Source organism: Alexandromys fortis, unplaced genomic scaffold (assembly GCF_014885135.2).
Source record: "Alexandromys fortis isolate MF-2015 unplaced genomic scaffold, M_Fortis_MF-2015_v1.1 scaffold_1, whole genome shotgun sequence".
Lineage (NCBI taxonomy): Eukaryota > Metazoa > Chordata > Mammalia > Rodentia > Cricetidae > Alexandromys > Alexandromys fortis.
The window spans coordinates 23212868-23238761 of record NW_026067927.1 but is presented as its reverse complement, the minus strand read 5'-3'; the positions used below and the strand labels follow the sequence as shown (position 1 = coordinate 23238761).

The window sequence follows — 25894 nt, the reverse complement described above, 5'->3', positions numbered from 1 at the left end:
GCCTGAAGAAGGGTGACACTGGGCCTCCCTACTGCATCCCAGCTCTGTGTACCCAACTTTGACATCTCAAGATGCACAGAACCATGAGCACTCTACAATGAGTTTCTACCTTAACTGGGGTGCACGTGACACTGGAGGTGGGGACATCCCAATTCTCCCATCTCCACCAAAGGGAGGGACCAAGGTGGACCAATCTGTGAAGGGTGCTCTCTAATGAGCCCACACCTAGGGCACCTGGCTTCATCCCACCTCCCCAACACATCCTGTCTCACCAAGCACCTCATTTAAGGGCCAGCAAGGCCAGAGTGCTCAAGTGACAAAAAAAACCTGCCTGGGTTCCAAGGTCAAGCCCATACTGCCACCATTCTGCCCCCCAGCCCCATCTGGCACACAGAAACTTAATGAATACACCTCTCGAGAGCTGTAGCTCAAGTGGTAAAGACCTTTCCTGGCATATCTGGAGCCCTGGGTTCCATTCCTACCATGACAGAAACTGGACATGGTGGCACACTCTGGTAAGCCCAGCACTCAGGAGGTAGAGGCCGGAGGATCAGAAGTTCTCAGTCATTCTTGGCTATACAGCGAGTTCAAGGCCAGGGCTATATGAGAATACCTTTAAAAGTAAAATAAAAAACCATAAAACAAAACCTCTCAGAGTCCTAGGAGACCCCAGTCCCTGCCAAGCCTGGGCCAGGAAGTGTCAAATGATGTCTTTGTCCTTCCGTTTAATGCCTGCCATGCTCTGTTCATTTCAGCCCCTCTATCCAGAAAATTTGGCCCAAAATGAGGCCAGGAAAAAGGAAAAGGCCTGGCCAGTCACCACAAACCCAACTGAGCCTTCCCTAACAGAGGAACAACGGCCTCTTTCAAGAGGGGCCCTTTTGTTCTGGTTTCCAGGGAGGAGACAGCCTCTGACCCAAGAGCAGCGTGGTTGCGCAGCTTCAGTTCAGCCAACACATCTTGGAACAAGATGTCGCTCTCCCAAACCTATATGAACCTGAGGACCACCAAGCCACTGGCAGGGGGGCAGGCAGGGTGTGGGGAAATCTTAAAACTATTCACTCTCTGTCAACCTGATGACAGTCCCACCCACCTTGCTGAGAACTGGGAACACAAGGTGTAGGGAGGCAGGCAGACATGAGTGAGGTCTCAGCCAGGCTTCCCAGTGACCCACAGAGTGGACAGAGGCCACATACACTACACAGACAGGTCAAGCCAGGCTTCCAAAGTTCAGCGTCATTGCCAAGATCAGTGCTGGCAGGTGGACTGGGACTTGAGTTCAGGAACAGCACACCACTATCCTCTAACCGAGGTTTAAAAGAGATCCGGGGTAGCAGATGAGGCTAGCTCAGTGAGAAGAATGTTTGTCAAGGACCAGAGTACGACCCCAAAAAGCCAGGGGACTTGAACCCTACAAATCACCCTCTGACCTTCATATGTACCATGGCACACACGTACCTACATACACACAATCATATATTCGATGTAGGTTAAAAAGGACATCCAATACATACTGCACACTAAGGAGGAAACTTGGAACATCATGCTAAGTGGCATACATAGGACAGGACAGGCTCTCCTGGTCTGGCCAAGGTACCAACACTCAACAGTTCAGAGAGCCAGAAAAGGTTCTCCAAGATAAGCAGTAGGGAGGGTGGGGAGTGTGTAGGATGTGTGATGCTGCGGAGGATAAAGTGTGGGGTGTGGAATGAGGGATGTGGGGTGTGGGGACCAGAGGTAATCACACCACACCAGAGAAGAAAAACACAACAGAGTCCAGCGCCAAGCTTGACTGTGGCCAATGCCCTCAACTGGACGCTTATGACTTTGATCAGCATTACAGAGTGTATATGTTACCACAATGAGAAGCAAATGAAAGGGCACACACCTTTATCTATCTATCTATCTATCTATCTATCTATCTATCTATCTATCTATCTATCTATCTGGTTTTTCGGGACAGGGCTTCTCTGTAGCTTTGGAGCCTGTCCTGGAACTAGCTCTTGTAGACCAGACTGCTCTTACAGATCAGACTGGCCTTGAACTCACAGAGATTCACCTGCCTTTGCCTCCTGAGTGCTGGGATTAAAGGCCACCGCTGCCTGGCTAATCTCAACCCTAGCTCTCTGGGAGTTCAACGCTACTCTAATCTACACATCAAGTTCCAGGCCAGCCAGGGCTACATAATAAGACCCTGCCTCATAAACAGATGTCGAGTCGGATGTTTAAATGCTAAAATAAATACAGGCATAAGTGAGTGAGTGATTGAGAGCCTCCCTCCTTCCTGGTCAGGAAGGTTGGGGAGGGGTCAGTACTTGAGACAATCTCTCCCTGGATCTCTAACTATAAACCAGAAGGACCTGCCTATGCCATCTCTGGAGACCTCTAGAGCAAAGCAAACCTCCAGGTCAAGAAGTCAGAAACCAACTTCTAGAACAGCCCAGGCTAGACTCTGCTTGTGCAACACACCCGGGCCCTGCTTACAAGAGAGGGTGCTGACTCCACAGCCTCCTTTCTGCACCCAGACCCCCCACCCCCACACCCCTGCAAGGCCACCAAGCAGAGACAAGATCATGCTACCTGGAGAAAGGCACCCAGCAGCCTGCTGGATGGTTCAGAAGGAAAAGGACATTGCTGCCAAGCCTGGGGACCTGAGTTCAATCCCCAGGACCCACATGATGGAAGCTAACAGACTCTCGACAGTGATAGTTCTCTGATCTTCATACACACACTGTGGCATACACATGCCCACACAAACAAACAAACACACACACAGTAAATACAGAAGAGGAGGAGGAGGAGGAGGAGGAGGAGGAGGAGGAGGAGGAGGAGGAGGAGGAGGAGGAGGAGGAGGAGGAGGAGGAGGAGGAGGAGGAGGAGGAGGAAGCAGCAGCCACCGCCGCCCAAGCTTCGGGCCTGCACCTGTGACAGCCCCCTGCAACCTCTGCCCCTCTAGTCATTTAGAGTCACTCCCTGTTGTCGTTAAAGTTCAGTGCCCAACTGAGTCAGAAAAGGCAGAGTTGATGGAGAACTCACCTGCTGGGTCTCTGTACATGCTAACAAGCCGTGAAGGCCCTGCCTAGACCTCCCTGCTAGCTTGCTAGTTTGACTGAAGTGTTCGGGGAGACACCGGAGGAAGAGGTGCGTTACAACAGAACGTGCAGGGAGCTCGCTGGCTTTCCGCTGATTCTGCCAGGCTGGAACTGATTCAATAAGACTGCCAACCTTTCCCAGCACATGGGACCCACCCTCCAGAGTCAAAGCCAAAGGACTCAAAGGCAAAAGCTGTGGCCTATTGAGTTTCCTGAGCATGATCTGTTTGTTTGCTTGCTTGCTGATTTTGGTTTGGTGTTTAGTTTTTAGTTTTCTGGCTTTTCAAGACAGGGCTTCTCTGTGTAGCTCTGGCTGTCCTAGAACTCTCTCAGTAGAGCAGGCTGGCCTTGAACTCACAGAGATCCACCTGCCTCTGCCCCCAAGTGCTGGGTTTAAAGGTGAGCGGTACCCGCACACAGCTTGGCTGTGACTTTTCATTACTTAGTGGATTATAATCCTTAGCCAGTAGGGTTTGTGAACCTTCTGTAATTCTGCTTTCCAGGTTACAGATGTGAGGCACCACAAGGTCACCGAATTTATTGGGGAGGTCACGGGGTATGGAGCAGACTTAGCCAGGGGCCTCACCTGCCTAACTGCAGATGGCCCCCTGTGGACAGAGGCCACAGGCATCTTCCTTGATGTTCTCTGCTTATCAGACAGGGCCAAGATACCTTAAGGGGTAAGGAGCGCCAACCTTGAAACTCCAGACTCGGATAAAAGAAGAAATATTTCGCCACAGCCCAGAAGACTAAACAGGGCTCTGCATGCCCAGAAAGCTGCACAGATAAATCGTGGCTTCCCTGGGCTGCAGAACTCCAAAGGGAAGCCTTGAGCTTTCGCTCTTAATGAAATGCCCTGTCGTTTACATGTTTTCTCCATTCACAGTTGTTGCCTGAAGCAACGCTGTCTAAATTACACACACTAGGGAAACGCAGGCGTTGCCTCATCTGCATGCCTGTCATCTCACCATTGGGCCAGTCTGCGAATTCAGAGATCTACACACTCGGAACATCCCAGAACCCCTTCCAGTCGGGCAGGCTGTGCCCCTGCCATAGGCTGTGACTGAAACAGATTCCCGGCCCGTGGGCCCTCGAGGAAGAAGGAATGAGGACAGGAATGAGGACGGGAATGAAGAATCATGCCACGCCATTTTCCGCTGCCAGTCACGTGAAAGGTGAGCTGGGGGCGGGGACACAAACCCTAAGCGGGTGGGTCAGGACAGAAGATGCTAAAGGACAGTCAGCTTCCTGGTATCCAGGAAGGCACAGGGGTGGGAGTCTGTACCAGCCTCGTCTTCATCCACTGCTTTGTTTGAGGGCCTATGTGGTACCCGGCAGGAAATTATCTGATGAGCCTCATTTATCCCTCACAAACCTGGCAATGGGGGATGATCATTCCCAGTTGGGCAGAGAGGCCTCAGGGAAGTCATGCCATCTGATCCTAGTTATAACCAGGAAATAATATAACTAGGATTTGAACCCTGATCTGTGCAGTATTGCTGTGCAAGCCTGGATCCTGACCTCTACCACTCTCTCTTAGACATCAGCTTTAAGGGCATTTGTGTGGTTAGGTGGTGGTGGCGCATGCCTTTAATCCCAGCACTCGGGAGGCAGAGACAGGCAGATCTCTGTGAATTCAAGACTAGCCTGGTCTACACAGCTAGTTCCAGGAGAAACCCTGTCTCAGAAAAAAAGCATTTGTGTGTATACAGATATTCAGATATGTGCATATGTATGAGTGTGCATGCATACAAGTGCATGTGTGCATGTGTATCTATATGCCTGAGGAGGTCAGAAGTCAATGCCTGATACATTCTTCAATCCTTTTTCCACCTTATTTTTGGAGGTAAGGTCTTTCATTAAACTAATTCTGCTAGTGTGGCTGGCCGAGTGAGCCTCAAGGATCCTCCTGTCTCCTTCCCAGTGCTGGGATGACAGGTGCGAGCTGCTGTGCCCAGATTTTTACAGGGGTGCTGGGGCTCGAACTCAGGTCCTCAAGCATGCACAACAAGTGCCTTGCCAACTAAAGCGACCTCTCCAGCCCCATGACATCAAACTTGCAGTCATCTCTTAGCAACCATCACCCTGGCAGGAAGAAGTCTGTGCAGCCCTGGGGTCATTTCGCTATTCTGGGCAGTGGGTTCTTCGTCCACACTGTGAGAAGCTGAGCACTGAGTCCGATACTGATTAACAGCAGCTGTGTCGGGGCTCACTGGGAAGACCGGACACACAGGAATTGATTAGTAATGTCTACTGCAGGCCGAGGGACAAGTAGCAGCCTGTGTCATATGTGTGTCACTCCGGAGCTGGGTGACCTGCAGGTTCTCTTCCAGCTCTGACCAGCTCTGATTCGAATCAGCTAAATAAAAAGGTGGGGGGAGGGGGGGAAAGAACAGAAAACAGGCGAACATTTTCCAACACAGGATGTCCGCCCATTCCAGCAGAACCTAAGCTCAGGACCTAAGATCAGGAAGCGGAAGACGCATCGGTTGTCCTGGTACCCAGCAAGACAACCAGAAGTGGCAAGTGTGTAGGGTTTGCCCAGTGTGGTCTCGGCTATCGGGCACCTCACCTGTAAGCGCACAGCGCTATCCGGAAAGACCTTCTGAGTTAACCATGGGCAGACATCGTCCCCAACCTGAATCTCTGCTTCCCACAGCCTGGGAGGATCAGTCATCAATGCAAGAGAACATGGATGGCCTCACCAAACAAGGGCTACTGTTCCCAGCACTGGCATCAACACTATCATCTTTCTTTGGAGGGGTAAATGTTCTGTGAGCCCAGGACACACTCAGCACTGTGCCTGTTCAGCGACCACCACCCTATCAAGAAGGGACCCGAAACAACTTCAGTGTTCTACAAGTTCCTGGGAGGAGACAGAGGGTAGACATCAAATGGTGTGAATTTGAAGACGTTTAAACAAAGCACAAGAGACATGAATGGGGGTGGGGGGGACTAGAGGCCTAAAGCAGAGACGGTTTCTGCCTAGGGAGACCAGTCCTCCCTGTCTGTCAATGACACAAGACACCCAGTAGGAAAATCCAGGGTGGTCCCAGGATCTAGGAGCTGATCATGGAGGACCTCGAAGCGGCTCCTGGGAGGAAATACAGGGAGAATGGAGGATGTGCTATCACGGACAGGCGAGGGAAAGTGGGGACAGGAATCTGAGTTCCCTCAGGACGGCCAGGGTCTCACCTGTGAGGAGACTCCTCAATCCCCATCATGCATCCAACAGGAAGAGGAGGATCGTCCCTCCCCAAAGGAAAAGGCCACCGAATTCAAGTGCTGTGCTAGACTCAAGAGTTCTAGGACTCCACCAAGGCCACTGAGCTTGGGTTACAGGGTTGACAGGTTAAGGAAACAGCCCTCTGCACCTGGCCGTGACCCAACACTGAGCAAGGCTAAGGTGACCCAGTGAGCTTGCACGCTCGCACGCACACACACATGCACACACACACACGCATGCATACACGCACGCTCGCACGCACGCACACATGCATGCACGCACGCACACGCACAGGAAGGGAAAACAGAGCAGCAGCTTCCCAGTGGCCCCTGTTGGAAGCAGGTGGTGTGGACACAGCAGCCCCTGGTTAGGGCATCCAGAGCAGAGCGCCTGCCCTGCAGGGGTGGTCAGCCCATCAGGCAGACCCAGGTGCATGAAGGGAAGGCGAGCAGCTTTCTCTCGCTCATAGGTTCTGACTGAGGCAACACACGTGTCACAAGCAATACCGTTTAGAAAATAAAAACAACTTTCAATTCTGTTTGGAAATCGTATTTTCTGAGATCAAAATCTTATTTGCCAATACTGCTGCTGAAAGCTAATGGTACAACCCATGGAGATGTCTTACTACTCTGGACTCCACACTGTTCAAGCCAGAGACTTGGTGGTAGGGATCAAACCTGGAACGAGGGCCCAGCATGGAGGACCCACAGGAGTCTTTTGCTCCCCCCAGGCCACCAGACAGGGCAGGACCCTCCAAGAAAACACCTTCCTCTGCCTCCCAAGTGCCGGGATTAAAGGCGTGCACCAGCACCGCTGGCTTGGAATTTTTCTTTCCATCTCTTCGCAACCTGAGCCCAAACAAGGCCTGGGCTGACCCTGGCACCCACGGATGAGAGGACCGCAAAACTGCCTTCAAGTTCACCAACCCACAGAACGGTGTGTGGTTCTGGTGCGTCAGAAGGGAGTCACCACAGCACTGGTGGACGTGAGTGACAATGGTACACCCTCAGGCAGCATTGACCATGGGGGGGGGGTGTTACTCTCTGAACCCTGGGTGGTGGCTCCACCTTCCCCTAGCAGCGGAGGTGGGGGAATCAGCAGAGCTAGGTCCTCCACAGTGAGTTGCGCTAATGCAAACAGTAGGAATCGAAGATAACAGCGCTTGTGACCTCCCCCCACCTCATTGAGAAGCTGGCCTTTCAGGGGCGGCCCTGGCTAGACTGGGCAAGGTATCCAATGCTTCACAGGGCATTCTGGGCTCCCGGGTCACACACCTAGAAGAGGTGCCAGGTAGGGTACCAATAGAGAGACCAGAGTAACAAATCCCAAGTCCAGCTTGGTGAGGCAATGAGTTTCTTGTTCTTCATTAAAGGTGACAGAGGTGACCCCGAAACAGCCGCATCAACCAAAAAGTCCCACTGCAGTGTGGGTAACTTCCCCAAGGCTGTGTGGATGGAGTCCCACATGTCTGACATTCCAGCACCTCCAGAGACCCTGGTAGTCAGGGCACAGGAGGGAATGATGGGGGTCGGTGAATCACCCTACTCTTCCATAAGGAAATGCCAATATTCAGATCTTCCGGGAGTCTCCCTCAGGTAACCACACCTTCCCTGATAAGATGGGAAGGGCCATGCCATGTCCAAAGGACAGAGGTGCAGAGACATCTTCATGCAAGCCTGCTCTCTCTGGCTAGGCAGGAAGGGTCCTACCCAGGAGCAATAAGCAGGGGCTGAAGTACTCCAGTGGTGGGGCTCCTGAGAGTAGCTACAGCCCAGAGGACTAAGCCGGAAGATACCTGCATGGCTCCCGAGACTAAGACACCCCACCCTGTATGAAGCCTGCTGGCAGGATGCACCCACAATCCCCAATCTTCCCTTTGCTGTCTTTTCTCCATGTGGTTCAATTACCCTTCAGAGACACAGGACTCTCTGCCACCCCGGTGGGGCTTAGATCAAACAGTACTGGGGATACAACCCAGGGCCTCGAACACGGCAGGCAAGTGTTCTACCACTGAGCCTCCCTGACCCCTACTTGGTTTGTTTCGTTTTTGTTGAAACGAGATCTCCTATAGCCAGGGTTGACCTCCAACTCACTACGTAGCAGAGAATCAATGACCTTAACTCCTGATCCTCATACCTCTGCCTCCCAAGTTCTGGGATTATAAAATATACATCACGGAATTGATTTTTACATGATGCAGGGGATGAGCCCAGCCAGGGCCTCGTGCATGGGTAGCAAGTCTTCCACCAACTACGCTAGAGCGGCAGCCTTTTTATTTTGGTCTTCTGAAGACAGGGTCTCACTAAGCCAACAAGGCTAGCCTTCATGTTTCCACTCTCCTGACTCAGCCTCTGAAGCAGCTAGAATGAGTAGCCTACACTACTACTACAGACTCCACCTTAAGGTCTTGTTAGAAGAACAGAGGCTGCTGGCAGTGGTGGCACTAGCCTTTAATCCTAGCACTTGAGGAGGAGGCAGGCGGATCTCTGAGTTCAAGGCCAGCCTGGTCTACAGAGTGAGAAGAGCAGAGAAGCCAGGACACCTGCCCTAAACAGCTTCTCCCTCTCTTTCCTACTCCCTTACTCCCACCAGCTCCCACTGTTACACACAAGCAGTACACACACACACACACACACACACACACACACACACACTTTGATTCAGAATGCAAAAAGCAGATCAAGACTAAACTTTCTAATGCCTTTTTTTTTATGTCTATGGGTGTTTTGCCTACATATATGTCTGTGCATCACATGTGTGCCTGATGCCTATGGAGCCCAAAAGAGAGTGCCAGATTCCCCACAACTGGAGTTACAGACAGTTGTGAACCACTGTGTAGATGATGTCCAGAATCAAACCCAGGTCTTCTGGAAGAGCAGCGAGTGACCCTAACCCTTGACCCATCTCTCCAGCCCCTCTAATGCTCACTCTTCTTGATCATCTTTTTATTAGCAAGGATGCAACTCTCTTTCTCAACCACCCAGCTCTAAAAAGTCCTGAGTCATGAGCCAAGGCAGGGACAACAGCAGGTCCCTGGGAAGAATCAAAGGTGGGGTTGCTTGCTAACACTCTGGCCAGCCTGGATTCCCTCCAAGGCTCTTGGCGCCATACTCCATGGGAAAGAGTGTGGTCTCTCGTGCACCCACAGTTCCCGTGACTCCTTGGAGACAGTACTGAAGAAACAAGGCGACGATGGTGAGGGTAAGAAGGCCCAGCCCTGCCATGGACAGCTGCTTCTCCAGAATACGGGAATTCCTGGGTGGGGGTGGGGGTGATTTGTGAGGAATCTAAATGGTTCTCAATCAATCATGGGTGCTATGCTCCGCAGGGAAGGGAACATGAGGCAACTCCTAGTGTGAGCAGCCTGGTGACCGCTAGTAGGTCAAGGCCAGAGAGGCTGCTCAACACAGTAGAGTACACAGGATGGGTCTTATACCACAACTGACTGTGTCCCATGACCGAGTGGTCAAATGAGACCCCTTGAGTTGGCGTGTGACCACTGCTTAGCACATAGCAAACACTCAAGGGGCTTAGAGACAAGACACCAAGATACATGGAGGCCAACGCTGTGCTCTGTGTCGTTGCCAGTCGTGTGAACTCATGTGGAAAGGAGAAAATGTGATTCCTTGCTACACAGAGCAGAGGTGGTGCCTCCAACATGAAGTCATGGCTCCCTGCAGGGCGGCAGGGTTCAGCATAGGGATTTTCTTCCTTTACTTTATAAGACTGTCCTCAACTATGTGTTGTTATCCTAAGCAGGAAAGTGAGCAACTGGTAAAGAGGGGGATCAAGAGAGGGCTCCCCAGATCACCCACAAGGTGAGGCTCACAGACAAGGAAGCAAGCCCTACTACAAGCAGGCAAGGTGACCATTAAAGGCTATCAGATCCAAGTGACTGGCAGAAGTTCTCAGCAGTGAGAAGTGCCAGAGCTCATGGGAAGCTGAGGGTAAAGGTAGCAGGCAGGTGGGCTGGGTACCACTCCATGGGCACTGGACTTCATGCTGGTAGTGGCTAATACATCTGGGTCAGCTGGAAGGGGGCAACCCTTAAGGCCAACTCAGGTGACCAACTGAGGCTCTGCGAGGCTGAATGGCTGTCCTAAGAACAAGGGGCAGCTAAGAGGCAAGTTTCCTGCATGAGTCTACTCAGACAGGTCCGCAGAAAGATGTCTGGGTGACAGACGCCGTCTCTGGGGTCTCCAGTACCCAGCTCCATTCTGGTGAAGCCCCTTGGTCTGCCCACATAATCCTCTTGGCAATGTGAAGGCCAAGATCCACTTGTCACTCCGATCTTAAACTCTACAGTAGTGGTTCTCAACTTTCCTAACGCTGCGACCCTTTAATACTGTACCTTGTGTTGTGGTGAACTCCAACCATAAAATTATTCCGTTGCTACTTCATAACTGTAATTTCTCGACTGCTTTGAATCGTAATGTAAACGTCTGGAATGCGGGCCATCTGATTTGCAACCCCCAAAGAGGACTCGCAGGTTGAGAACCGCTACTCTAGAGTCTTGCTCACCAACCACACACAGTGATGCTCCCGAGATGGTCAGCTATAAAACAGGCAACATTATCACAGGGGTCACAAAGATTAGGGAGCTCTTTTATTGGAAGGGCTTGGAGCGAAGAGCCACAAGGTAAGCAGGGTGTAAGAGAAGCCGCTGTTATTGGTAGCTTGTCGGTGACTCGACCCTCGCTGTCAGGCTCCGATGGAGTCATGGTAGCATTTGGAGGCCACTGGTTTTGAAGCCCTGCCGCCTGATTATAAACTTAATCTCTCCAGAGACACTCACTCTGTGAGCACAGTGCCTGAGACACTCACGGAAGTTTCCCCTACTGCCTTAAGGTGCCGATGCAAAATTAAGTGTTCAACTAGGAAGGACCAACACACCCAGCTTCACTAAAGAAGAAGTACCACTACCACCTGGATCTGCCATCTTGGGTGTGCTCCTGGGCTCTGGGATCTGCCCGGCTGACTGGCTCCTGCGGCCCAGCAGCCGGTTATCATTTGCCTGGCCCTGAAGAGAGCCTGGGGTGCAGACTGGGTGAACCCTGATGACCCCAGAACCACCCAGAGCAAAACAAGTCCTTGTTCCCCTTTGCAACAGGCCACCCCCGCCCCCACCGCCAGCCACCCCTTGAACTTCCTTCACTGCAGATACAGAGCAGACACGCCCTTGGTCCCCTGTAAAGTGCCCACCCATCCTCTGGTTTTGAATACAGCCCAACAGGGCTGGCCTGGACCCCACGTCCTCCCAGGCCTCAGAGGGGGACTGGAAGGGGTGCTTGGGAGCTACAGGGTGCCTCACCCTGTGGTGAGAACTCTCCAAGCCTGCCCAGCTGCTGCCCCAGTGGCGCGAGAAGAGACACAGGGCGGCAATGCAAGGAGAGCTGGAGGCACAAACACCTTATTCGGTTGCATGGCCATCCCCTTTCAACAGGAGAGGGCTCCCTGCTAGGGAGTAAACAGCTGCATGCATTCATCCACCCATCCACCGATCCATCCGTTCATCTATCCATAAGGAGGAAGTCGGCTGGGAGGCGCTGCCTCAGTCTCCCCAGCTGTAAAACAGGGAGGGTAACTAGAAGACAAGACTTGCAGGAGTCATTAACGACTGCCCATGGAGAGCGGTCTCTGCCTGGTCACTACTGTAACTAATTCCCTCAGCCTGGTGACTCAGGCACGGCCTGGAGTCCTCACACTCGAAACCCTACATGCCCTGTAAAGCCACCACCAGGGCTTCCCGGCTCCAACACTCGCACCAGCTACCTGCCTTGGCAGACTTGGCCCAGACTGCACGGCATCCATCTCTCCATCTCTCTCACGGGCACTCAGGATGCTGCAGTGCTACCCACAACCACACGGACTCCTACAATATGCCACTGCCCCTCTAACCTTTGCCCTTGGCTCACCCGTCCTTCATTCCACTCTCACCCAGGAGCCTCCCTCTTCCAATCCCACCACACAGACCTCCCAAGGGCTGGGAGGCAGCAAGGTGGGGGGGACAGTGCTAGCCTCGGAAGCCTGGCAACCTGAGTTTGATCCCCTGAAGCCACATTAAAAAAAACTCTGGATGAGACAGTGGGCATCTGTAACCACAACACTCAAATGGGGGACAGGAGAAACTCCTGGAAGCTTGCAGGCCAGCGACCAGGAGCGTAGAGATCCTGCCTCAGGAACAAGGTGAAGAAGCAAGCCGAATCCCAAAAAAGTGGTGCCCCTGACCACACACGTGCCATGGCACCGTGTGTACCCATATTCACATACGCACACATGCACAGGCAGCCACAATAATCATTATCAATAAAATGCTTAAAGAGAAAAAAAAAGATTTAATTAAATAAACAAAGGGTCTTCCTAACAAGAAGAGGCACAAACCTCCGAGGCCTTGTACACCTCTAGCCTGCACTGTACACCCAGGCGCGTTTAGCCCTTTCGGAGAGAAGACCATGGCGGCCTTCTCCGGAGTGCTCCCTGTCAGCACAGTACCTGGGGGACTTCCGCTCTGTGAGCACATCACTCTCTGCATGTCTCAGGTACCCACTGTGGGCACAGCACACGTACTCACACTGACCACATGGTGCCTGGCAGTCAGTTCACACAGACTCACACTTGAGTCTGCCTCTTGAGCCTTCGTCCTCCTGGTTTGTAATAACCACCTCCAGAGGATCACTCTGACAACCAGGCGAGGGTAGTAAGTGCGTGCGTGTTTTGCTTGCTTGTTTTTCACTTGTTTGTTTGAGACAGGATCTCTCCGTAGCTCAGGCTAGCCTAAAACTTCCTATGTAGCCTAGGCTGGCCTCAAACTAGTGATCCTCCTGCCTCAGATTCCCAAGCACTGAGACTACAGATGTACTCCACCACGGCAGGACCAAGGCACACCTCCCAAAGCACATCTCCTGGTCACCTGGGTTCAGGTGTGGTCCTGGCCTTCCTTCCTCACCATTCCCACAGAGGACCTAAAAGAGACCCAAGCTGGAACAAAGGACCAAGGAGGCCAGGTACCCAAGAAATAAATGAGACGGTGCCACCAAAGAGTCCCATGGGACTGTGATGAGCAAGAGGAAACCACTGCCTGAAGCCAGCAGGGGCTGTTTGTTACACAGCTAGTCTGCCCTGACTGACACATCCTATGGCTGGGCCTGGAACAAACTTATTCACCCAACCTGGTCAGGGAGCCAGAGTGGGAAGCACAGAAGCCAGGCCTGCTATCTTTAACTATTCTTGATATCTCAAGAGTCCAGGACCACCTCAGGATACGCAGGAAAGCCAACAGAAGTCCAGGTGTTTATTCCCCACAGGTGACCTCTCCTGAGCTGGACCCAGTGTGCCCAGCCCCAGCCAGCACCTGCTTCCCAGACTGATTCCTACAGGCCCGCCCATCTGCAGACTGGAGGAGCCAGCTCACCTGCCTAGGTCCACAACCTAATTCTCACTGCTGATAACAGCCAGAGAGAACAACCGGGCCAAAGGCCAGGATGGGAGGCAACTGTGGGGCACCCCCACGGCTGAGTCACCGCAAGGGTCTTAGGGCCACCACGCTTCCCGTGAGCCCATTCCCACCTGCAAAGCCGGTGGTGACTAAAATGATTTGAAAACCTGGGATCCTTGGAACCTGGTTATTCACCAAGGGAGTTGGCTTTAGAAACATTCTGCCAGGCTGGGTAATTTAAGACCCTCTTAGAGTGTTACAACAAAGCTTTCCTTCACTCTCCATTAGGAAGAAGCTGGTTTACAAAAGGAAAGAAAAAGAGAGAGGTGGAGGGGAGGGAAGGAAAGGAGGGACGAGAATGGAGTCTCCTGGGCCTGCACGCCTAACATTTAGAACACTCTAGATGCTTGCTGAAAAAAAAATTTTTTTTTTGAGACAGTGTCTCACTATATAGCCCAGGCTAGCTTCAAAACCAACGTCAGCCGAGCGGTGGTGGCGCATGCCTTTAATCCCAGCACTCGGGAGGGAGAGGCAGGCGGATCTCTGTGAGTTCGAGGCCAGCCTGGTCTACAAGAGCTAGTTCCAGGACAGGCTCCAAAGCTACAGAGAAACCCTGTCTCAAAAAAAAAAAAAAAAGGAAAGAAAGAAAGAGAGAGAGAGCGAGAGAAAGAAAGTGTCAATCCTCCTGCCTCAACCTCCTGAGTGCTAAGATTACAGGGTTTTAAAAAAATAAGCAATAAATAAATAAACCGGTGCCCTGGAGAGGAAGGGAGAGGAAGGGAGAGGAAAGTGAACACTGAGCGTTTCTTAGGTGGCAGCCAGGTGACTTCTAAATTCCCTCTGGCCTCAGGGCCTTCGCATTTGTCCCTCCCGGAGACAGAATGCCACACCTTCCCTGCCATGCAGACTCCATACCTAAGCCACCTGCTAACCGGCCTCACTAGCCTGCTGCTGGTTACTGTCTTCCAAATACCCGGAAGAGTGGGATTTCTCTGTTAAGTGAATACCTGCCTCCCGTAACCCCTGACATCAAGAAGGAAGTCCTCACAATCCTCCCTCTACGGCGAGGGCGAGTCATCTGGGAAGCTGCCGAGGCAGGATTCCAGATCACCTGTCTGATGTCAAGTCTGTGTCACACACCAGGGAGATGACAGTATCTCCTCCTCGTTTCCTCACCGTACACCGCACTTCCCCCACGGCAGAGGTGAGGAGGTGGATCCTTAAGACAGGAACCATTTCAACCCCAGAAATGTCTGCTTTGCCACTTTGCCACCTCCCTCAGTCTGGAGATGATCTATAGAATGTATCATACATAATATACAGCAGACACCTCTGCCCTTCGGCACCTCTGGTTACGGCACCGCTGGCAAGGGGTAAAGTGTCCTTTTCAAAAGTATGCCGGCCCCTCTACTCCCTGGGGACACTGGAGAGAGGAAGAGAAATTCTCACTCCGCCTTTCCCTATGATGGGGTTTAGCCACCTGGCTTCCATCCTGAAGCAAACAGGAAGTCTGAAGGCAAAAGATGAGGCTCTCGGTTGGAGCATCCCAGACCCCTGTCCTGAGAGTGGAGGCGAATGTGGCTGGCAATTGGTGGTAGGGCTGGCAGGCAGACCCTGTGGGAACCCACTTCCTGGTGACAGTCTGCCAGGCTGAGGCATGCCCCCGACCCCCAAGAAAGCAGGCAAACGTTTAAACTGTTAAAACTGACACGGTACAGATGATAAGAAACGGGAAGTGCTTTGTAACAGCCAACAACGGAGACAGGAGCTCAGTGTCCAACCACAGGGGAACTGGTCGGCCCGCCACATTCGTAAGGTACACTGACCAAGACGGGGGAACTACGGAGCTGTGAGAGAGATGAAGAAGCAGTCACACGTGTGTGGCTATGAGGTGAGCTCCAAATGCGGCCTCCGGTGACAGGTAACAACGCACCCAGAGGACTCAGCAAGGATACCCAAGAAAACAGGTTACAGGATTGGCTTTGAAAGATGACCACTGAGGGCTCTAGGTGTACGTGGTAGGGCTGCAGACTTTCCCTCCACTTCGGGTACATCTGGCGAAGTGCACAATGATTCAACCACTCACACTCACACACACACACACACACACACACACACACACACACGGGGGGGGGGGGTCTTTGTTTTGGTTTGTTTTTTGTTTTCGAGACAGGGTTTCTCTATGTAACAGCCCTAGCTATCCTGTAGACCAGGCTGGTCTCGAACTCACAGAGATCCGTCTGCTCTGCCTCCCGAGTGCTGGGATAAAAGGCGTGCGCCACCACTGCCCAGCTATATTGGTTTTTTTTTTTAAGTACCCCTTGAGAAATTCTTCTAAAATGCATGCAACAATCTTACAGTCTTATACTCAATGGCTCTGAACACACCCCTAACTTTCCCAAGTGTACCTCAGGTGACTGCCCCTCTTTTTAAACAGCAAAGATCTTTCCTTTAAAAGAAAATGTTTTTTTAGTCAGATGGTGGTAACACATGCCTTTAGTCCCAGTACTCCACAGGCAGAGGCAGGTGGATCTCTGTGAGTTTGAGGATAACCCACAAAGGCTACACAGAGAAACCCTGTCTGGCGGGGGAAGGATTCGTTTTTGGTATAGGGGAGTAGGGGGATGTGCTCGCATGTGTGGAGGTCAGGACAGCTTGTGAGAGTCTCTCCCTTCACCATGTGGTCCCCCAAGGACTGTATTCGGAGCTTGGAGTGGGGCTTGCAGGCAAGCATCTTTAAGTGCTCAGCCATCCTGGCTACCCATAATCCTTCACTCAAGGGACTCTCACCATAAAAACTGTTTCTGACTGTGTGCTGGCTGTCCTGCCACCAGGTGTTCACCAGAGCCAGTGTCGGCGTCTGAACCATCACCATAATAAGTGGAGACAAACAAGGCCCCTCAGGGAAAGCCAGGTGCCCAAAGTTACATAGTCAGGAAGTTGCCACCTCAGGCTCCAGCCCTGCTCCACGGGACTACAGTAAAACCCAAGTTTTTCTGCCCCACAGTGGGGACACATAAGGCCAGACTGCCCTGCTCTGTCTCATGTAATCCTTTAATCAAAGGTGTAACTAGTCCATCTCAAATATCTATCCCAATGAAATACCAGGCTGGTCCCCTTGGAGTGAGGCGAAGGGGAGGTGGCCAGTGGTGGGGTACCCTGGGGCACTCTGCCTTTAGGATGATCCTGTGCGCCCCACAAAATGCCCCGGGGTGTAGTCCTTTCCCACTACCAAGTGAGCAAACAGGATCACACACAAGCCACCTTGGGTCCCCAAAACCAGACTCTTAGCACAAGGCTCCCTCCTCCTTGTGGCCTGGTAGGCAGCACACCGCCGCCACCCAGCAAAACACCTATTACCTGGAAGGGGGTACCAGTGGCCAGGCAGAGCATCTCTCCTCAAAATGCACCAACTTCCTACAGTCTGTTAGAACGCTGCACGCTTGCTCCTGCCTGCGCCATCCCTGCCCCCATCTCTGAACACATAACAAGGATTGGCGAAACAAATTTGATGCACTCCAAAATCTACTTGTGACATAAAAAAAAAGTGCTTACTAAATGCCAGAATCATAAAAGGAGGGGAGGAGAAAGGGCACATAGAACAAGGACCCACATGACAAAACAGAAAAAAAAAACCTTAATATTCAAGCATTTGTGCACACGGATGGGGTCCCTCGGGACTGGAGACTTTAATTCTCGAGGGAGAGATCCCAACACCTGGAGGGGACACTTAGCTAGGAAATGACCACACCATAGATCTCAGGAGCATTTTTGCTGAAACAAATTCCAAGTTCCCAGGATGGATGCTCAGACACTCCAGAGGAGGGGGGAAAGCCACAGACAGAAACGAAGGCAGCTTCTGTTCACTCAACCAGATTCCCAGAGACATTGCAGTCAGCAGCAGTGGAGACAATGCAAAAAAAACCGGCAGCCCTGGAGGAAACCAGGCCGGAGAATAAAGAAGGCTACCCCTTCCCTCACATCCAAAGCCCTGCTCGGCAAACCAAGAGGACTCTGCCGCTTAGACCCACCGTTCTGAAACCGTGGGTCTCCACTGGTTTGGTTTTTGTTTTGTTCTGTTTTGTTTTCGACGGTGAGAAGAAAAGAAAGGTGCTTTTTTGTACTTCTTTGGCGCAGTGGAAACAAAGGCTACAGACAAAAGACAAACACGTCTAGCAGGTGATCAAATTTAGCCAAGCAACAGAAAGGCAAGATGGATTCCTGTCCTCCCACAACGAGGACACTTCTACAAAGGCCTGGCCTAGCTGTAGAGTCCAACCTATAACACGGGGTGGGCAGCCACCCCGAGTCCAGAAAAATCGCAGAAATGGGGAAGTGTAAATGAGGAAGGTGCGGCTTCTGTCTCCCAGGATGTGCCCCCCTCCCTATTACCCCTCCCACGGAAGCTAGAGAGCTTCCTCTTTGTTGACAAGCATTCTGGTTCCAGAGAATCCAAAGTCTCCTAGGCACATCAAACCTGGCCAATGTCAGGCGTGCTGTTGCTTCTGCAAAGGTTTAATCAGTAACTGGCCTAGCAGACAGCACAGGGCAAGCTCTGACCTGACCCCACTGAGGACAAAGTTTACAGCCAGGTCAGGGGAGGGGTGTCAGGTCCTGTGGCACCAGATTCCTGTTTGGGTCTCCCTCCGCAGGGAACCAAGAGATTTCCACACTAAGTGTGTCACCAGCTGGAGACCCATGCTAGGAGGGACTAGGAGACCCCAGAAGCCTGCCACTGGGGGTCCAAGCCTCTCATACCCCACAGAATACGGGCGGGTAACTGAATCAGTGTAGACAGCCGACTCAGTGGATGGTTTGGGCAGTTAGTTCGCTGGCTGGTTTAAATCCAGATCGATCACTCTGGGTCCCGTTCCTGAAGTCCACACAATTAACTGGATAACCCCCAGACAGTTCTGAACCGGGCTTCATATGAGCAAAATACACTCCACCCCTCTGTGAGACACACTTCTACATGGGCAACTCAAGGCTGGGCTAGTGGCTACGAAGGGTTTTCTGGAAATAAACTGCACTCAAATTCACCTTTGTTTCATTTGAGCAAATATTTCTCAATAGAATGGTTGGGCCGCACTATAAAATGCAGACAGATTACATAATGCCCAGGCCTAAGGGAACCCCAAGGAGGCTCCTCCACTTCCCAGGGAATGGACACCAAGCAGATATCTCAACAAGGTCCCTAGCAGCAAACCCTAACCTCACCCCTGGCCTGGAGGCCACTGCTCCAAGCCCTGGTGGCCACACCTTCTTTCACACAGGCCCTGGGGGTAGGGGAGCCACACACCTCCACTAGAGGCCTCCACTGGAGGCCCCCATCGACGCCCCCACAAAGCAAAAGCTACACTGAAGGAATTCCCTCATGCCAGGTGAAGAAAGCAAAGGACAGGATTATGCCAGGCTGTGAGACTCTTCCTCTGTTCCTTTTTCCCATTTTCTAACAGAAAACAAGGCTCTGCCAAGACCTACCTTGCTCCTCAAATAACCTAGGGCCACACACAGAACTCAGGTGTTCCTCAGAGGTAGCCCCCATATCTCAGCTGGCCAAAGGTAGATGAGGGGGCCCTGGCTCCAGCCTGATCCCTTCCTGACTCTCCCAAACAGACAGACCTCTTGAAGAGTCAGGGAAAGTAGGGAGCCTCTAGTCTCTAGAGCTAACCTCTCCCAAAGCCGGAAGATCAACTAGCCACACCATGATCCTGCCCTGGAGGACCAGGAAAATGTCCTGTCCTTCCTACAGCAGGTTACTGTCCCTCTCAACTACTGTCCTCTCCTGACAACTCCTCTGCATTCGGAAGGACGGCAGGAAAAAGAACAGAGCCTAAGAAAGTGCCCCCCCTCGCACCCCAACTCAGCCAGGTAATAATGCTAAAGCCAGACTTGGGGGCTCCAGCGTCCAGGGAAGGTTACTAACCACCTCTGGAACCTGAAAGCCTCAGTCCTGGCCAATCAAACGAAAATCAAGGCCGAGGCCTATGACTCAAGAAAGGTTTAAGAACACATACACACACCTATCTGGGAGAAGGCTGGGCCGCCTCCGGCAACCCTCAATCCTCTTGGGGACAAAGTCTGCAGTTACTGCACCAACATGCCCAGAGCATAGAAAAAATAGGTACTTTAGGCACATCAGACCCAAAATTCAGAATAAAAGCCCCCATGTGCCACAGCACTCTCAGGAGTAGGGGAAGCAGACACGAGGAGTAGGGTGTCTAGGCTAACTTTCTCCCCCTCCCCACTCTTAGGAGCATGTGTCACTGCCTGTGACACACCACTAAGGGAACATGGATGCCGAGGAAATGTCTACACACGCTACACATTTGTGGCACGCATGTTAGCAACACCCTGTTTCCTGGCTGGGCTTTCTTGGCACAGGTGTGAGCAGGCGGTGGATTCTACCCTTCCCCATGGTGTTTAGTAATAAACACCACGGAGCCTGCCATGGGGGGGACAGTACATTCTAGACAAGAAGGGGGCCCCTACAAAGATGGGTCTCCAAGCGCCAAGCTAAGGCCCAGCCAGAGCCTGTATTTGAAACTGCCCTTGTTGGAAAACACAAAGCATCCTGTTTAGGCCCTGCCCACCGCCCCCACTCCCCCTCCTCGACCCCACCACAGCTGTCTGTCCCCAGGAGGAAGAAGGCCACCATTTGCAGATTCGATTTCCGAAAGCAACTAGTAAGAACCTCCTTTCGCCGTCCCATCCAGCTGACCCGGCCCTGGCCACACAGCAGAAAACTAACAAAACAGGACGCAGCCACAAAACATGCTTACACACGCTCCACAGACAACGCAAGGGCAGGCTAGGCAGCCTAGCTTCTTCTACCCAGGGAACTCGACTAGCCCAGGGCCTGAGTGGGTCCTGAACCTCGACCCCCTCCCCCCTCCAACGTGTGAAGGAGGTTTTCAGAACAAGCAGGCACCCGGTTTTGCCCTGCCAGGCCCGGCAGAAAAAAAAAAAAAAAAAAGAATAAAGGAAGGCTAAAGCAAGCGCAGGAGTTGCTTTCTGGAAATTGTTGGCGCTGGGGGGGGGGGGGGTTACGGTTTTTATGGAGGAGAGGGTTGCGTTTTGTTTTCCCCTGTAAGCTCAGATCCAGACGGGCAACGGGTTGGGAAAAGGAAGAACACACCACGACCCTCAGGGCCCAGTCTAAGGTTCACCCCGGGGTCCCAGCCATCGGAAACGCAGGCACTCAGGCAAAAGTCCTCAAGCACTCAGCCCGAGTGGGCTAAGTGTCCAGGACACGAAGAAGGGCTCCCCAGCCTGCCTTGGAGGATCAGGTCTGGAGGTTCCAGCCCAGCTCCGCGCTCGGGGGCCGCGCGCCCGGGGACAGCCAGCGGGGGCGCCTCGGTCCCGGGGGACCCCGGCTTGGGGAGCTCCACGGCCACGCAGGGTCACTCACCGTGGCGGATGCCAAGCTGTTGTCGGCCAGTGTTAGGTGGTGCGGCTCCCAGCGCCTCAGAAATTTGGATGTGAGGATCTTGCTGAGAAAGGTCCGAGGGTGCCGGATGACACAGACCTGAATGTCGCCCTCCTGCAGCAGCTTGTACCTCATCCCGTTGCACAGCAGCAGGGCCCGGCGGCAAGGCACGGCGCCCATCACCTTGGTGCCCTCGGGGCCCGACACGTCGCTCCCCAGCAGCGGCTTGGTCTCCTCAATCTGCCGGGGGTCGCCGCCGCCCGAGCTGCTCGTCACATCCATGGCCGCGTCGGGGCGGGGGCCGCGCGCGCGATCGCGGCTGGCGTGGGGCCGGGCCGGCAGGGCCCCCGCGGAGGGCCCGCACCCCCCCACCGCCGGGAAGGTGGGGGGGCGTGGGCTGGGGGCGCCCCGCGGGGAAGAACGGGAGCGCGCGGGGGCGGGCGGGCGGGTGCGCGCGGGGCGCTTCCTGGGCTGCTTCCTTCTAGCTGCTGGGGCGCATGCCGGCGCGAACGGGTTGGCGACTGCGGCGCGGACGGCGGGCGATTATGGGGCGCAGAGAGGATCGGGTCCTCGGGGGATGGGGGCGGCGCCGGGAACGGCGGGCGCGGGCGTGTCTCGGCCTCGCGCGGGCGCGCTGTGCGGTGCGTGTGTCCGCGTCCGTCCGCTAGTGTGTGCTACGGGCGGGGGCCGCGCCGGCTGCCGGGGAGATTGCGGGAGGCTGGCGCGCGCGATTGGTCCCCGCGGGGTCATGTGCCCGCCCTCTGACGTCAATGGCGGCAACAGCGGCTTCGGCCTCCCCGGGGCGGGCGGAGTCCGGGATGGGCCGGGCCCCGGGCGGGGACTTGGAGGCGGGCGCCGCCCGACGGGAGCGGCGGCCTCTGGGGAGGGGGCCAGGGTTGGGCGAGCCTCGACAGTCCCCGCGCCGCGCCCCGGAATGTGGGCAGTGTGCAGGGGGACGTCACGCGGACCGCGCCCCCGAGGGTGCACAGATGAGCCCTGCGCCCCTAGCCACCCCACCATCCTGGGCTGGGCTTGAGAAATAAAGTCTGCCCCATGACCAAGAGGATGCAAACCGGTGTTTCCCCTTCCCAGTCCAAGGCTGGACTGAAAGCTAGGGTGCTGCCCGCTACACCCTTGACACCGCCTCCCCAATTCAGGCTGCTTTCCCAAGGATGGTCAGTTGGAATTGAAATTGGTTACACACACACACACACACACACACACAAAGCTATGCATGATGGCTCACCATTACAACCCCTCAGGAGACCGAGGCAGGAGGATTGCTGTGAGCTTGAAGCCAGTTTGAGCTACAGAGTGAATTTCCATGTCAGTCAAGACAGCAGGCCCTGTCTCAAAAATAAAAAATAAAAAAATTAAGTAGGACTGGGAGGTGTATCTCAGTTGTCAATAGAGTGTTTACCTAGCATGCGTAAAATCCCAGTGCTATGGAAACCCACAAGTTGTCACTGGCCTGTAAACCCAGCAATAGGGAAGTGGAGGCTAGAGAATTTAAACTCAAGGTCATCTTTGGCTGTGAGTTCAAGGCCAATCTGTAGTGTGCGTCTAAAACAAACACATTTCTGTAAAAAGGAAATATCCCCTCCCTCTCCTGAGAATAGCCCCTACTGAAGGCCTCTCCTTTAGTCTTTGATGCCTCCCAACCTTTGCTTTGGGGTCTTTACTGGGAGACAGCACAAACCCTCGGCATCCTGAACACAGGATCCCCTCCTAGGATCTCAGGGAACAAAGCTCCCCCAAAGTGATCCAGCCTCCCTGTGTTCCACCCACAACTCAGGCAGCTCCAGCGTGGCACCCTGAGCCTGGACAGCGCTGGTCTTCAGTTCCCCCACCTGCCAAGAGGAGAATCACATCAAATGAGCCAGTGGGAAATCTTGGAAACAAATCATGTCCCCTTCTGTCATTGCTGCTCAGAGACCAAAACTAGTATTTAATAACAGCAATGTGATTGTACTCTTACAGGTAGTGACCTGATCCTGATATTTGTAACTACAGATAAGATGATGAGAAAAATCGGTATTGACCAATAATGCTAAAAAATCATGGTTCTGACCAAAGGAGATTTTAGAAAGTTGATATTGACCGACAATGCTAAGAACTATGGTACTGACAAAGATATTTGGAAAGTTGGTATTGACCAATAACGCTAAGAATTATGATTTTGACCTGTTGTTGTTGGCAACTGCTGAGAAGAGTTTGACACACCCTGCAAATGTTGGGAGTTGATGCATATGTTAGAGAATTTTTGATTTAAGAGGTGCTCTAAACTAGAGGAAAAAAAACATTTTCAACTCAGGCGATTCTCTTCGCCTTTAAACAGGAGACTGTAGCCTTTAGAAACATGATTATTCATAAAGCATTATAATTTATCCTGACAAGAAGGTATGGCCCCGAGACACAGGGCCCAAAAGTATCTCTCTCCGCTAATCTCTTTTCTTCACAGAGATCAGCAGTCAATGACGGGTTTGAAGCTTCTTCTCCCCAGATGCCTAAGACAGGAGGTCGCATATGTGAATGCCTGTTCCAAAGACGGAAAATTTTGGGTAATTGAAGAGGTCTTTGCCCAAGCCAGGAGCGATCATCCTGTCCTGTTGCAGAAGCATGGGCTTTATTAAAATTAATAAGAGAGAGTGGATTGTAGGTCCATATTTCTACATGGTTTGACAACCACGTTCTTGGGCCATCGTTGGTATCCAAAGCAATCAGGTAACCTCTGGACAGGCTGTCGCTACCTAACAAAAGCTCCTTCTCTCTCTCTTTTTTTAAAATATTTATTTATTTATTATGTATACAATATTCTGTCTGTGTGTATGCCTGCAGGCAAGAAGAGTGCACCAGACCTCTTTACAGATGGTTGTGAGCCACCATGTGGTTTCTGGGAATTGAACTCAGGACCTTTGGAAGAGTAGGCAATGCCCTTAACCTCTGAGCCATCTTTCCAGCCTGTTCCTTCTCTTTTGTAATGACGTAGATCGCCTGAGAAGAGGCGTGAATTCCAAGCTAGTGTCTGAGTTGCAGAAGTGACTGCAGTCCTGCCTGCTACCCCCCCCCCCCAAAAGAGAATGTTAATGAACTTCTAACTTAGTTTACCTTTGGGGATAAAAGGTGTTTGGGAAATAAACGTGGGTGATCCTCAGGAATGAAGGAAGCCTGAGACTCCCTTCCGACATTGCTGTGTGAACTGTGTCTCAATTATTCCTGTACCTCCACGCCCATCCAGAGAGGGAAAAGTAGTTTATGTTGGGGCGTCAGACCCCCACACCTATCACTGCCATCTTTTGGTAATACGACCCCTTGGCTTAAGTTTGGAATCAGTGAAACAGAGGCTCGAGCATCACAGAAAAACTGAAGGTGGGAGCCCATGCCTGTAATCCTAGCTCCGGGGAGGTAGAAGCAGGAAAACCATCTTGGCTTCAAGGTCATCTTTGGCTATATAGTGAGTTCCAGCATGACTTGACTTACATGAGACTCTGTCTCAAAAGTAATTTAAAAAATAAATAAAAAAGGAAGAGGAGAAGGAAGGAAGGATGGAAGGACAATAGCTGTTTCCAGGTCACCTATTCCCTGGCTGTGGGGAAAGTGTCAGACGTGGGGCTGGCTCAGAAATTGCCATATGAGGTGGCATTTGGTATCCAGTCTATAAGGATGGAGTCCCCAGACTGCTAGATTGGGACAGGAAAGGCACAGTTGAGTCCCTGCCTCACTCTCTCCCAAGTTCCTGACCTAGAATTGAATCTGAGTTCAGCCATTAGATGGCATCAAAAGCCTCATCCCAGGGGCTGGAGAGATGGCTCAGAGGTTAAGAGCACTGACTGCTCTTCCAGAGGTCTTGAGTTCAATTCCCGGCAACCACATGGTGGCTCACAACCATCTGCAATGAGATCTGGTGCCCTCTTCTGGCCTGCAGGCATGGAGGCTGAACAATGTGTACATAATAAATAAATAAATCTTAAAAAAAAAAAAAAAAAGCCTCATCCCAGGAAGTTTGGGCCTCAATAGGAGACATGGACCCATTGACTTGGCCCAGAAGAAGATAGGCCCAAGCTGACCAGACTCTCTCAGCCGGGACAGACACCCTGAGAGTCTCCCTTCCAGCACTGAATTTGAGAACTGTACAGATAAGAGAAGGAACAGAAGTGTGAGCATCATCCACTCTGCCGAAGACTTTGATGAATCTCAGGGTCAGGTCCGGTGTCAAATCTCTGCTTGGCCTTTGTGTAGCTCATGAAATGACATGCAAATCCAGATGCAGACCAGGCAAGCAGGGTTCCTTCCAGAAAGGCTTGCCTTTGCACCCAGTGCTACGTGCTTAAAACAAGTCAGCTTGCTGAAATAAAAGAAAGCCCTGGTTCACAGCTTGCCAACTCCCCTGGTGTAAATACTCCCGCTGAGACTCATTAGGAGCTATTGAGTTCATTGCTGAACAGGAAGTTCAGTAGAGATGCACCCTAGAGCCAGGTACGATGGTACGGGGCTGGAATCTCAGCTAATAGGAACAAACAAAACGAAGATAGCCATTTGGGGCTGCAGGAATGGCTTGGCAGTTAAAAGCACATAGTGTTCTCGCTCAGGATGAGACTTCCTTCCCCAGCACCCACATCAGAAGGTTCACAACCACTGATAACTCCAGTTTCAAAGATATCTGATGCCTCTGGTCTCTGAGGTTACCTGTACCAATATGCACCTAACCCCAA

General features: G+C 52.4%; 1 protein-coding gene across 1 annotated transcript in view; it reads right to left on the bottom strand.

Annotated features, from left to right (window-relative positions):
* The window catches only part of Cmip (c-Maf inducing protein), a 191282-nt gene extending 169808 nt beyond the window's left edge, over window positions 1–21474 (bottom strand). Inside the window, exon 1 of the mRNA XM_050143904.1 lies at window positions 21165–21474. Coding sequence (XP_049999861.1) covers window positions 21165–21464 — 300 coding nt within the window. The 5' untranslated portion in view covers window positions 21465–21474. The remainder of the gene's footprint in view (window positions 1–21164) is intronic.
* Window positions 21475–25894: the final 4420 nt, after the last annotated feature.